At 45.6% G+C, this 14,386-nt stretch overlaps 1 protein-coding gene across 1 annotated transcript; it reads left to right on the top strand.

Moving 5' to 3' along the window:
- Positions 1–2,565: 2,565 nt before the first annotated feature.
- Positions 2,566–14,046, top strand: LOC131839796 (uncharacterized). The gene is made up of 4 exons (XM_059187513.1): positions 2,566–2,591; positions 4,661–4,733; positions 5,570–6,950; positions 13,909–14,046. The coding sequence occupies exons 1-3, from the start codon at positions 2,566–2,568 to the stop codon at positions 6,947–6,949; spliced, it is 1,479 nt and encodes a 492-aa protein (XP_059043496.1). The 3' UTR covers position 6,950; positions 13,909–14,046.
- Positions 14,047–14,386: the final 340 nt, after the last annotated feature.

The following is a 14,386-nucleotide window of genomic DNA, read 5'->3' on the forward strand; positions in this document are numbered from 1 at the left end:
TGACACAGCCAGGATCAAATATGGTCAGTGGCAGATCTGCCGCCCCCAAATCCATGTCCTTCCTGTTGTCACACCACAACACATCTAGAGCACAGCTGATGGGTATAACCTTCTCAGCAACAGTGAGCAGCTGAGCAGAAGGCAATCACAGAAGGAAGGCCACGAGGAAGTCTGCCCCTGAATGCAGGAGTAGGGCCTATGGGACAGATGCATACGCCATAGATGCAGTGTCATTAGAAGCTTCTTTTTTTAACTAGACAGAGGTGTGTTCATAGCCAGGCATGCCACTCATTCATTCATCCTGCTTGGACACAACAGACACATCAGCAGACTGGCTGAGGGGATGGGGGGGTGGCGGAGGGTACTAGGAAGTGGGGGGGGGGTTGCGGGGGGACTGGGGAAGTTGCCGCCCTTGTGGTGTAAAGGCAGCACTGGGTAACAGAGGGCCATCAGGAGGCCAAGGGCACTGCCCTCTGTCTAAAAAAGGCAGGAGAGTGAACCAGAGCCAAGAGGACAGCGCTGTTATCAGCCCCAAGGGAGGTGCCACCAAGGACGCTGGTAACCCAGAGAGATGGCCCCTCGTTCAGATCTCAGGGTTAGGTCAGAGAGAGTGAGTGGCCTGTGGGTTGAGACACCAGAAAATAAAAGCAGCAACAAGTATGTGGGCTCTTTTTCTGTTTGTTTGTTTGTTTCCCTCAGGAGACTCACAACAGTCTTCCTGGAACAGTTCAGCTGGCTGCAAAAAAGGTGGAGGAACCGGGCAGTTCAAAGGCAGAAGGCAGCTCTCCCTCCCACCTTTCATTGAGAAAACCCACAAAGTACAGCCTCAGGGTGTGTGTGGAAGGAACAAGCAGAGACTCCGCCTGCTCTCCTCCTGAGTGAAGGGCAGCATGCCCAAGTTTGAGTGTGCATTCTTCTTTCTATGCGGTGCACATGTGTGTGTGGGGGGATGTGTGTTGGAGGGGGTGTCTCAGGAAGGTGAAGACAGCTGGCAGGAGTCTCTTCCTCAGGCTGCGGCTGCAGCTGCACTCAGGGGCAATCACTGTGGACACTGTGGCTGCACAAATGGTGGGGCCGAGGCAGAACTGGTATTCAAGTCTTGGAAGGAAAATGATGACTTTTTTCTCTCTCTTCCTCCTTTTCCTTACTGAGCCCCTAATCTAGGGGTAGAGCTGTGGATAAATCCTCAATTAATCAATACTAAGAGCTAAGTACTGGGGATGACAGGTGGAAATACCATTGGCTTTACAACTCAGAAGGGCACTGGATTTGGTGGGGGGGGGCAGGGGTCCAGAGATGGTATTTGTTATCTATTTCTGAGTAACAAATTAACAAAAGTGTAGCTGCTTAAAACAACAAACGTTTATTATCTCATGGTTTCTCTGGGTCAGGAATCCAGGCGTGGCTTAACTGGCTGCCTCAAGGGTAGGTCTTCGGGGACTCCTCAGGTAACGCTGACCCCTGGGCCACCAGCTCATCTGAAGGCTCAGCTGGGGGAGGAGCAGATGCCAAGCTCACTCATGTGGTTGTTGACAGGATTCAGTTCCCCACAGGTTTTTGGCTGGAGGCCTCCCTCTGTTCCTTGTTACATGGCCCTCACCTCTTTACAGCGTAGTGTGCAACATGGCAGCTTCTGCCACATTCTAAGTGTTGCCTAGAGATATTAGAAGTTGAGATCTGGGGGTGCCTGGGTGGCTCAGTTGGTTGAACGACTGCCTTCAGCTCAGGTCATGATCCCGGACTTCCAGGATCGAGTCCTGCATCGGGCTTCCGGCTCTTTGGGGAGTCAGCTTCTCCCTCTGACTTTCTCCTCTCTCATGCTCTCTCTCACTCATTCTCTCATGAATAAATAAATAAAAGCTTAAAAAAAAAAAAAAAAAGAAGAAGAAGAAGAAGAAGAAGTTGAGATCTGTTAGAACTAGGGACTGATTATTGTCTGTCTTCCCCTTCTAGAATGTCAGTTGTCAGAGGGCAGGGATTTTTGTAGTCTCTGGTATTCCCAGTTCCCAGAATAGTGACTTTAAATGAATGAATGGGGTTATCCCCACATTTCTGGCTTGACTAACATAGTAGAGCCTTTCTCTGAGATACAAAACACAAAGAACAGGGATGCCTGGCCAGCTCAGTAGGAAGAGCATGTGACTCTTGATCTTGGGGTCGTGGGTTTGAGCCCCATGTTTTCGTTGAGTGTAGAGGTTACTAAAACTAAACAAAAGACAAACCCACAAAGAACAAACACGGCTAGGAATGTAATATTTGAGAAACACTGAGTCTGAGGTGCTTTATGGGATACCTAAGAGTAAAAAAGTCCAGTAGGCAGTTGAAATGTGGGCATCTGGAGGCTTCCTGGAAAAACAGTAAGTGCTGAGGATCTGAAAGTCACAGCGCCTAAGGCGAGCTGTGGGAGTGGACAGTATGGCCTGGGGGCTGATACCTCCAGTTTCCAGGGCCCTATATAGCAGAGGGTTTCGAAAGACAGCATAGCAAGAAAGCTCAAAACATGCTGCCTAAGGGATAAAAATAGGAATCTTGGAAAACCAGAGAGGACACAGGGCGGTGACAGCAATGGCATCATCCAGCAGGAGTATTAGGTAAGGAAGGACTGAAGAGCTAAGGAAGCTCAAGCCCCCAGTGGGTGGGGAGGGAGGCAAAAAGAATGTTTCCAGAAATGCAAAGCTTTATTTAACATTTTAGAAGTTAAAACTGCCATAGGGGCGCCTGGGTGGCTCAGTGGGTTAAGCCTCTGCTTTCAGCTCAGGTCATGATCTCGGGGTCCTGGGATTGAGCCCCACATCAGAGCCTGCTTCCCCCTCTCGCTCTTCCTGCCTCTCTGCCTACTTGTGATCTGTGTCAAATAAATAAATCTTAAAAAAAAAAACAAAAACCTGCCATTTCCAGGGGTGCCTGGGTGGCTCATTCCTCAGTTATTTGCCTCCAGCTTGGGTCATGGTCCCAGGGTCCTGGGATGGAGCCCCACATCGAGCTCTCTCCTCAGTGGGAAGCCTGCTTCTCCCTCTCCTACTCCCCCTGCTTGTATTCCCTTTTGCTATCTCTGTCAAATAAATAAAATCTTTAAAAAACAAAAAACAACCCCCCCCCGCCATTTCCAAATTTCATCATTTCATTAAAAGACAAAAAAAAAAAAAGACAAACAAAATAGATAAGCATTTGAACATCAGTCCCCTTCATAGCAGTAATTCAGAATCACTAGGGAGGCTTTTCAAAAAGACCAGCTTCAGATACCAGTCCTAAAAAATTAGTCTCCTAAGAGGGAGAGAGGGAAAAGTGTAATTTATTTATTTATAAAGATTTTATTTATTTATTTGACAGAGATCACAAGTAGGCAGAGAGGGGGAAGTAGGCTCCCTGCTGAGCAGAGAGCCCGATGCAGCTTGATCCCACACCACCACCAGGATCATGACCTGAGCCGAAGGCAGAGGCTTTAACTCACTGAGTCACCCAGGTGCCCCAAAAGTGTAATTTTTTTAAAGCCACCAAGTAATTTTAAAGTGTGACAAGGTTTTGAAATCATTCAATGAAATCTCTAAGAATTCCTGGTTCATATTTGGCTTGAGCCTTTTTAGAAACATTCAAGTGGAAGAAAAATTCAGAGGGGCACCTGGGTGGCTCAGTGGGTTAAGCTTCTGCCTTCGGCTGAGGTCATGATCCCAGGGTCCTGAGACCGAGCCCCCCACATCAGGCTCTCTGCTCAGCAGGGAGCCGGCTGACCCCCCCCCCCTCTGCCGGCCTCTCTGCTTGTGATCTCTTTCAAATAAATAAATAAAATCTTAAAAAAAAAAAAAAAGACCTTAAATATAAAAATTAAAGGGGGGTACCTATGTGGTCAGTTGGTTAAGCAACTTAATTCTTGATTTCAGCTCAGGTCATCATCTCAGGGTCATGAGTTCGAGCCCCACATCTGGTTCTGCACTGTGTGTGGAGCCTACTTAGGAGTCTCTCTCTCCCCCTCTGCTCCTCCTACCTTTCTCCTCTAAAACAAACAAAACAACCAAAAAACCCGAGAACTCTTTTTTTTTTTTTTTAAGATTTTATTTATTTATTTGACAGACAAAGATCACAAGTAGGCAGAGAGGCAGGCAGAGAAGCAGACAGAGAGAGAGGAGGAAGCAGGCTCTCTGCCCGACTCGACATGGGGCTGGATCCCAGGACCCTGGGGCCATGACCCGAGCTGAAGGCAGAGGCTTTAACCCACTGAGCCACCCAGGCGCCCCAACCCCAGAACTCTTAATAGGAAATTTAAAGTAGTCAAGAAAAACTCCCCCACAAAGTTAAAAAAACAAACCATAAAAGACATCCCTCTGTTTATTATCAGGAAAATGCTGATGACTGTCATTAGGACTATAAATTTAGTAGAGTAACTGAGAGCTAGATTAGTAAATGAAACTGCCCGTTAACACTGGTAAGTCGGTTATCCTCTTGGGTGTGGTTTGCAAAAGAACCCAATGGTTATCTGAAGGGCTGGGGAGCAGCGTGTGGCTCTGGGCTAGAAGTCCCAACGGTTTCCTAGCCCCCAAAGCTCCTGGAACCACCACCACCACCCCCCTTTGGAAAATGCCAGTTACCTGCTCCTCATTCCCAGAGCACAGCCTGAGCTGCACCTCAGCCTCCACTTCCTCACCACTTTCCCTTGTCCCTGAAGTTTAAGTTTGATCCTCACAAGTGCATTAAAAGCCCCTTCCAGGTCCCCAGAGACCCCAGGCCTTGTAAGTGCGGTAAACACACAGCAGCCTTTCCAGCAGGGAGTCTCCAGAGCCCTGCGAGGCCTCTTGCCCGCTCCCTCCCCACCAGGCTGGCTTCAGACCTTCAGGGACTTACCTCCCACCTCCTTCACACCGCCTTCAAACTCCACCACTCACCCCTGCCTTCCCATGACCTTAAGTTGAAATCGCTAACCCATTTCTACTTTTTCTTGCTGTCCTTAAAGATAAGCATACAGCTTTTTCATTTGTTGTACAACATTCTCTCCTTCTCAGGAAATGAAAATAAAAACCACAGGGAAGCAAGGAAGTCTCAGCTCCCCCTCCCTTGCTCAGGGGAAGCCTCTGGAACAAGGAAGGCTCAGATGTTTACATCTTCATGTCAAATCATACCAGACATTCGGCGCCCTTTGGCTTCACCTTGCTGGGCAGTGTGCCTGGTGTCAATGGTCTCCTTTCAAACCACACTGGATTTCTCTGGGCTCCTTAGAGTAGGTCTTTAAAATCAGCCCAATCTCCACCTAATCAGCCCACAAATAGAGGCAAACAAAATGGGCTATCATTTCGTTGCTATCAAGATGGCAAAAAAATACCAAACAAGAAATAAAAATGAAGCCTGGTGATACCGAGTTTTGGCCAGTTTGCTGGTAAGCTGAGTCACTCTGGCGCTGCTGGAGGGACTCTGAATCAAGGGACTTAACTATGCGCTTACTCTTCAACCCAGTAATCCCTCTTCGAGGAAAATATCCTAAGGAAATAATCAAGAGATGCAGTCAAGGATTTACGCACAGAGGATATTCGTTGCAGAGCCATAATTGAGAAAAACTGGTGAGGGCTGACGTGCCTCCCAGGTGGGGCTGGGCTCCGCAAACCCTCACATCCCTCCGAAGCAACCGGGCGCCTGCAGCCGTGCGGTCCTCCCTCCGCTCGGCAAATATTTATTAGGCGCCCACTCTGCGTCAGGCACTCGGTCGGGTAAACTAGACGCGGATGCTCCCAGCCCCCTGTTAGATGTACCCACGAAAACTCAGGATCTCGGAAAACCATTGGAAACTGCGGACGTTCTGTTTTGGGGGGGAAGCAGCTTACACAATGTGTCGCCCCCACTCTCTCACCGCCTGCCGCGAGCAGTTCCCGAGTCCGAAGGGCATTCCCCTCAGGGGCGCTCCCGGGTCGACCTCTCCTTTCCTTTTTCAAAAGCGGGTCCCGAGGCGTTGAGTAACCTGATCACCGCGGAAAGAGCCGCGACGCGGAAGTCTTCCGATTGGTTTCCAGTTCCAGGAAGTTGCCGACTTGGGGCAAATCCCATCGCCCCTGGGACAGTTTCTAATCAGAAGAGTGAAAGGAAGGGCTGCTCGCAGCCTCCAGGTTCTCGGCGTGCACTCCCACGTGGGAGGGCGGCCTCCGTCTGTGAGGGAGGCCGAGCCCGCGTGGGAGGGCGGGGGGAGGGGAGGCTGTGGCCTCCCGGAGGGTGTGTGCGTGTCTGTTTGGGGGAGCTCCAGAACACAAAGAAGGCGAGGGACCACCCAGACGGCGAGCAGACAGCCGGGCCTGCGGGGGGTCGAGGCTCGGCTCCACGCACCCCGCTCTCCCCTCCCCCCCGCCGCCGACGCCAGACCCGCGTGACCCCCGCGCTCTGTGGTGCTCCTCAGTATTCATGCATAACAGCTCCCAACTGTGGGCGCTTCTCCGAGCCACGCACGGTGCGGGCGACCGACCGAGTCGGCTCCCTTTCCCGCGGGCAAAGCAGGTCCGCGCGGCGGCCCGCTGGGGCTCGGGACGGTTACGGCAGTTACACGAAGTCACGTGGCTCGCCCTGGGCCCCGGCTCTTCACCTTCTCACAGGACCGTCTTCCTCGCTTCCGGAAAAGGCAGTGGGACGGGCTCCCACTATCGCGGAACACGGGAACGGGGTCGTTATGGTGCTGAGGGTTTGTTGTCTCCCAACTAGGGGACGGTCGCCGCAGTTTACACGCGACCTTAGACTCTACTGGAGCCCCCCTGCTTCCATTCAGAAACTCCCTTTCTCCCCGCCCGGGTGCCCCACAGCGCCCCTCCCCCGCCACTGTGAGGGGTCGGCTCTGAAGCGCAGTCTGCGAGGAACAATAGGCGTCCTCCCCCGAAAGGCGGACAGCGATTTGCATCTCGGTGGAGCTCAGGCCGGGACTCCCGGTTTGGACTCTGACCCCTGTACTAAAGATCTGCTTTGGGAATTTCCTGTGACCTGTTAAGGTTTGCTGCTCGCTCCCAGGAGGGAGTCTTTGACATTTCTGTCCACTGAATTCAGAGGATCTAAAATGGCAGTTTAGTGGCAGGATTCTGTGAGCTCCGTCCTATTGTACGGAGAGGTCTCTGTGTATGTGCAGAAGTGCATTTTTCTAGGGAGAGTGTTCATAACTTTCCTTGGTTTCTCAAAGGGGCTCCCAGCTGCCCAGAGGTTAAGAACTTCCAGTGACAAGTGAGCCACACCGAAGGGGGACAATGGTGCAAATCCTGTGGGAGGAGGAGAGGGAGCAGGAAAGGGAGAGACTTAACTGGGGGCAGGTGGGGGGCAGGAGGGAAGATGATCAGGTGAAACTTACTCTGAGAGGCAGGACTTGGGGGATGGGGGATGGAGGGGAACATTCCCTCTACTCTTACTGTGTGCGGGGCACTGTTTTAGACTACAATTGATGAGAATGAATGAATTCTTGTAACAATCCCATGCGGTAAATAATGTTGTTCTGACTTCATAGATTCACTCATCGGTAAACACTTATTGAGCATTTATTATGTATCAGGCACTGTCCCCAGAGGTGGGGAAACAGCAGTAAAACAGCCCAAAATACCTCCTTTCAGAGTTTACATTCTGGTGGGAGGCGGATGAGGAACTTGGGTTCAGAGAGAGTTACACAAGGGTCCTCAGCTAGTAAGCGGTAGACATTTGAACCTAGGCAGTATAGCACCGGAAGCTGTTTACTTATTTATTTTTGTAATGACTCTAAACATTTGAAAACTAAAAATTTCTGTGCAACAGCAACAACCAACCACCAAAAAGATAAAAGGAAAGTGAGAAAATAGTTTTCAAACTACAAATCGAAACCGAAAGTCTACATTTAAAAGGAAGAAATGGGCAAAGATCACTAAAATAATTTGGAAGAGAAAATATGAGTGATCAATAATGGTGAATCCTGGCTTCCTGAATTATCATTAAGAAAATCTGTTTATTGCTTGCACTGTGAGGAAGTCTTACCTTGACTAGCCTGCCCAGCCTATCAGAGGGCAGAGGGCAAAGGGCAAAGTCTAGGTATTTACTGAGCTTTTGAAGCCTGGTCTAAGGTGGATCTTTCAGTGGGGGTGGGAGATCCTGATAAAATACCTTAGAGTTGAGGAACAACCGGGCAGGGGAGGTGTTAAAGGGGAGGTGTTTCAGGAGTCCTAACAGCATGACAAGTGGAAACCTAGAAGCTAAAATGCCATTTGGCGTTTTTTGAAGGAGTGTGTGACCGTGACTGCAGTCACCTGTGTTTCTTTCTTTTTTTTTTTTTTTAGATTTTATTTATTTATTTATTAAAGACATCTATTTATTTATTTGACAGAGAGATCACAAGTAGGCAGAGAGGCAGGCAGAGAGAGAAAGGGGGAAGCAGGCTCCCCACTGAGCAGAGAGCTCGACTAGGGACTCCTTTCCAGGACCCTGAGATCATGACCTGAGCAGAAGGCAGAGGCTTAACCCACTGAGCCACCCAGGCGCCCCTCACATGTGTTTCTTTAGGCACTTGTTGGGTTTGTCCAGGTTTAACCTGACCTGATTCCAGCCTTTGGCATAGAGTGTACAACATCTCAAGATGTTTGAAGCGCTTGTGAATAACCAAGAGACGAACTAAGAAGCCCACTGAATGAGGTAGAAGGGAACGATGGATAAATCAAGTTACTGGGTTCCCCCTACCTTTTCTTTTTTCCTCTAAATTTAGTTTCAATGTCTGAGTTTTCAATCAGTCTTTCTTCATTCCTTCCCTCCCTTTCCTTTTCCTTCTTTTCTTTTCTCTTCCTCCCTTCTTCCCTCTCTACCTCCCTCCCTCTCTTTCTTTCTCTCTCTCTTACTTTTCTTCTTTCTTGATTTTTTTACTTATTTATTTGACAGGGAACATAAGCTGGGGGAGTGGGAGAGGAAGAAGCAGGCTTCCCACAGAGTAAAGATCCCAGGACCTGAGCCAAAGGCAGACAGAGCCATAAGGGCACCCCTATTCTTTTCACTTAGATTTAAAAAGCCTTTATTGAGCTTTATTGAGCTATCAATGACATTCAACAAATTTCACATACTGAAAAGTGTGCAGTTTTGGTAAGTTCTGACACATGTATATACCTGTGAAACTATCACCACAATCTGGATTATGAATATATCTGTCACCCCCAGATTATTGTGCCTCTTTGTCATCCCAACCACTCAGTGGCCCCCATCTCCAAGTAACGACCCCATTTGTCTTCTGTCACTGCAGATTCTTTGCATTTTGTTTGATTTTATACAAATGTAATCTTATAGTATGTATTCATTTTTGCCTTTTTTACTCAGAATAATTACTTTGAGATTCATTGGTGTTGTTGCATGTATCTGTAGTTTTTTTTTTCCTTTTTATTGCTAGTAGTATTCCATTGTGTGGATATATCATAGGTTGTTTACCCACTCATCTGTTGATACTGATTGGGTTAATACCAGTTTTTGTCTATTACAAATAAGACTGTTATGAACATTCATGTACACATATTTATACAGATACATGCTTTTACTTCTCTTTGGTAATTAATTACCTAGGAATAGAATGGCTTAGTCATATGATAAGTGTATGTCATTTTTTTTTCTTTTTTTTAAACTGGAAGTAAACCACCCTCTTTAAGCCAAAGACAAGGATTGCCTCTCTCTCTTTTTTTTTTTTTTTAAGATTTTATTTATTTATTTGACAGAGAGAAATCACAAGCAGATGGAGAGGCAGGCAGAGAGAGAGAGAGAGAGGGAAGCAGGCTCCCTGCTGAGCAGAGAGCCCGACGCGGGACTCGATCCCAGGACCCTGAGATCATGACCTGAGCCGAAGGCAGCAGCCCAACCCACTGAGCCACCCAGGCGCCCAGCAGCCCAACCCACTGAGCCACCACTGAGCCACCCAGGCGTCATTTTTTAAGAAACTGCTAAACTGTTTTCCAAAGTCATTCCATTTTACCTTCCCAGCTGCATTATATGAGTATTCCAGCTGCTCTACATCCTTACTTACCAACCTTTGGTATAATCTCCTTTCAATTTTCTACATCTTTACCAACCTTTTATAATTTTAGCCATTCTCAGAAGTGTATATTAGCATCTCATTTTAGTTTTAATTTGCATTTCTGAGATAACTGAAGGTGATAAGCATCTTTTTGTGTGCTTTTTGATATCCACATATCTTCTTTGTTAGTGTCCATTCAAATTCTTTTCCCCTTCTTGTTGTTGTTGGACTGTTTATTTTATTGACTTCTCTCTCTCTCTTTTTAAAGATTTTATTTATTTATTTGCCAGAGAGCGAACACAAGCAGCAGGTGCGGCAGGCAGAGGGAAAAGCAGGCTCCCCACTGAAGACATGGGACTCAATCCTGGGACCCTGGGATCATGACTTGAGCCAAAGGCAAATGCTTAACTGACTGAGCCACCCAGGCATCCCTGTCTTACTGCTTTTTGAGGGTTTTTTATGTACACTGCATACAAGTTCTTCATCAGATATGTGATTTGCTAGTATTTTCTCCCAGTCTGTGACTTACCTTTGCATTCTCCTAATAGTATCTTTCAAAGAGTTTATTTTTTGACAGAGATTACTTAGTCCCAGGCCTGGCCTTAGTTTCCTCTCCTTTCACACCTGAGGCCTTTGGTACAAATATGCTCCCCTAGGTCCTAGGTCCTTGATTAGGCCAAGAAGGCATTCAAGCTTGATTTCTCTCATCATATTTATTGGAGGTACTGGAGCAGCAGTGTACCTCTTGTGTCTGTCATTGTTCAATCATGTATCTGTTGGAATGAAGATAGTAACCCAGAGCCCAGAATAAAGTGTGTCCTAATGATCAATGCAAGTTCTGCTCAGTGAATGTAAATTACAGCAAACTGAAAAAGAAGGGTTCAGACTTCTAAATGCTTAGAATGAAGGTCTTCCAGAAGTCATTTGTACAATTTCCTGCTTAACCAAGAACTATTTCCCGTCTGAATGCTCAAAGTCATCTTGATGTGCTATGTTGCAGTTTTACATTGTTTAAAAAATATCTCAAACTTGAAAAAAAGAAGAGCATACATTAATTTTTATGAAGTCCAGTTTATCAGTTTTTTCTTTTATGGACTGTATCTTTTATTGTCATATCTAAGAAATCTTTGCCTTACCCAAGGCCATTTACCTTTGTTTTCTTTTAAGGTTTTACATTTTACATAAGATTTACATTTATATCTTTTATTCACTCCCCTCCCACACCCGTCCTGGGAACAATTTTTGATAGTCCAATTTGCTTTAAAATTTTTTAAAGTCACATTCAACATGGGTCTAACAGAAACATGAACAAGCACATTATGAACCCTCCATCACCCCGCAAAAGCATATGAAAAATAAGAACAAGGTTAGAGAAGTGCAAAACTAAGTTGCCTAACTTAGACTACACAAAGTTGTCTACATGAGCCTATCATGAAGACCCAAGGAGGTTTCATGTATGGTAATCAAGTCCGCCTGTGCTGCGGTCTGATACCTGTTCAGTCAAATTGCTTCAGCAAGCAGTGTTCTCAGCTTTTCCATGCTTTCCACTGGGCAGTTCACCTCTGGATAACCAGTGAGTCTTTCTTAGGGGGTACAGAGAACTTCTTTCCCACACTGTAAGTTTTGAGGGACTGCTCTGTATGGGCTCTTTGAGCTTCTGTGAGGGTTAATCTGTGCTTTCTGGTACTACTCGGCCACTCTCCTTTTTCTTTGGATCCAGGAGAAACCTGAGTTTCATAAAGTTGACTTCTTTTAACATGTCAACATTCAGAACAAGCTGGAGGTACTCTTTTTGCTGTAAACTTGGGTATGAGGTTGTAAAAACAGCTTTATAAACATGTTCCTGGAGCTCTGAAATGCACAAATCAGTTGCCTTTGCTGTTTTTCTGGAAGACCCCCTAACTGGGTACAGTATCCAGCATGCTCAGCTCTTGCTGGTGGAGCGCCCACACTGGTAAACTTGACAGAGTCACTGTAGAGACTGGCCATGTCTGAAACTGCATTCTGTTCCACTCAGATTTGTCATCTGGATATCTAAAGGTTGAAGGCGGAAATGGGATTGAATTCAGAGTTTGGTGTGCTGTTGACAACCATACCTGGAGAAAAAGTACCCAAATATGACTTCAGGAAACTTGGCCAGATATCCAGGATCTAAGTGTTCTATCAATTCAATATATGTTATCAAGTCAAATCTAAGCAAACGAGTCTTTCTGAACAGCAGAGCAACGATGCACGATCATAGTCAACTCTAGGTCCGGAGGAGCTAGATAATCCCCCACTGTTCCCCCATTGTTGGAGTCAATTTAGTCCCTTCCCATTGTAGGGAATTGGCAGCAATAATATCAACTCTAACATGTTCAATCCAACAATGGAATTTTAGTGTCCATCTAAATGTGGCATCACTAAAACCCTAAAGCCCAAATCTGCAACCTTCTGAGGCTGATGTTGATCCACTAACTTTTTTTTTTTTCTTAAAGATTTTATTTATTTATTTGACAGAGATCACAAGTAGGCAGAGAAGCAGGTAGAGAGAGAGGGGGAAGCAGGCTCCCCGCTGAGCAGAGAGCCCGATGTGGGCCTTGATCCCAGGATCCCAGGACCCTGAGATCATGACCCGAGCCAAAGGCAGAGGCTTAACCCACTGAGCCACCCAGGTGCCCCAACTAACTTTTTTTTTTTTTTAATTTTTTAAGATTTTATTTATTTATTTGACAGAGATCAGAAGTAGACAGAGAGGCAGGCAGAGAGAGATGGGGGAGAAGCAGGCCCCCTGCTGAGCAGAGAGCCTGATGCAGGACTTGATCTCAGGACCCTGAGATCATGACCTGAGCTGCAGGCAGACTTAACCCACAGAGCCACCCAGGCACCTGACCCACTAACTGTTTAACAAAGTAGTATCTCTGTTTGTTCTGGGGCCGGTTGAACTTAGTCACCTCCTTGCTGAGAACTTTTTCAAAATTACCTTTAACCATACTGTTACATTGTTTTGTTTCTAAGTTTTAAGTTTTGTTGAAACAAAAAGCCAATGTACCCTTCAAGCTCTATGAATCCGCAATGACTCTGAAGGGGCACACTAGCAGGAAAGCAAAGAGCTGTGAACCCTCTGTGATGCATTTGAGTTAATTTTTATATGTGGTGTAATTGTGGATTGAACTTCATTTCTGTTGCGTGTAAACATTCACTGAAAAGGCTATTCTTTTTGCCATTTAATTGCCCTTGCAACTTCCCTGAAGCAATTGACCATATATGTGTGGGTCTGTTACCAAACTTTCTATTCTGTTCAATTGATCTATTCATCTACCTCAATTTTCCCCCACACTGAATTAATTACTGTAGTTTTATTATAAGTATTGAAATCAGTTTAATATAGTCTTCCAAATTTGTCTCTTTTCTTCAAAGTAAATTTTAGAATTAATTTGTTAATTTCCACAAAAAAGACTTAGGATTTTGGATGGGATTGCTTTGGCGCTATAGATCAATTTCAGGAGAACTGACTTCTTAATAATATTGACTGTTCTAACCTATGAACCCACCATTATCTTTTTTTTTTCCTTCACACCATATCTTTCCATGTATTTAGGGCCTCTTTAATTTCCCTCAGTAGTTTTCAGTGAGTAGATCTTACACATTTTTTGGTCAGACTTATTCCTAAGTATTTCAGATTTGTAACACTATTGCATATAGAAGTACAACTGATTTTTGTACATTAACGTTGTGTCCTGCAACCTTGCTGAATTCATTTAGTTTTAGTAACTTTTTAGTAAAATCCATAGGATTTTCTACGTGGGCAATCATGTCATTTGTAAATAGACAGTTTTACTTCTTCCTTTCTGAAGTTGAAGCTTTTTCTTTTTCTCATTGCACTGGCTAGAAACTAGTACAGTGTTGAAGTGTTAAGACTGGAGATCTTTGCCTTGTTTTTTTTTTAAAGATTTTATTTATTTATTTGACAGAGAGAGACACAGCAGAGGAAGTGGGAGAGGGAGAAGCAGGCTTCCCGCGGAGCAGAGAGGCCGATGTGGGATTCGATCTCAAGACCCGGGGACCATGACCCCAGCCGAAGGCAGACACTGAACAACTGAGCCACCCAGGTACCCCATCTTTGCCTTTAGCTATAGATGTTTAGCTATAGGTGTTTTATAGATGCCCATTAGCATTTTCTGACCCATGAACATAGTATATCTAAGGTGAAGAAATTTGCTGAGTTTATTTTTTTCCTAAATCATAAATAAATGCTAGAATTTGTCAAACATTTTTTTCATATCTGCGGGGGTGTGCATATAATTTGCTTTTATTTTTTGCTCTGTAAATGTGGTGAATTACATTGCTTGATTTTTAATGTTTGAATATCAAATACCTTACTTTCCTTGATACAGCCCAATTAGTTAAGACATATTTTTATCACCATATTTTTTTTAAAAGATTTTATTT

Source organism: Mustela lutreola, chromosome 8, assembly GCF_030435805.1.
Source record: "Mustela lutreola isolate mMusLut2 chromosome 8, mMusLut2.pri, whole genome shotgun sequence".
In the NCBI taxonomy this organism is placed as follows: domain Eukaryota; kingdom Metazoa; phylum Chordata; class Mammalia; order Carnivora; family Mustelidae; genus Mustela; species Mustela lutreola.

Excerpts from the sequence above, each read along its gene's own strand:
- LOC131839796 (XM_059187513.1), top strand. The coding sequence starts at position 2,566 with ATGGCATCATCCAGCAGGAGTATTAG. Across the intron at positions 2,592-4,660 it reads TCATCCAGCAGGAGTATTAG|TTTAAGTTTGATCCTCACAA; the intron begins GTAAGGAAGGAC and ends TTGTCCCTGAAG. Across the intron at positions 4,734-5,569 it reads CCCCAGGCCTTGTAAGTGCG|GTGGGGCTGGGCTCCGCAAA; the intron begins GTAAACACACAG and ends CGTGCCTCCCAG.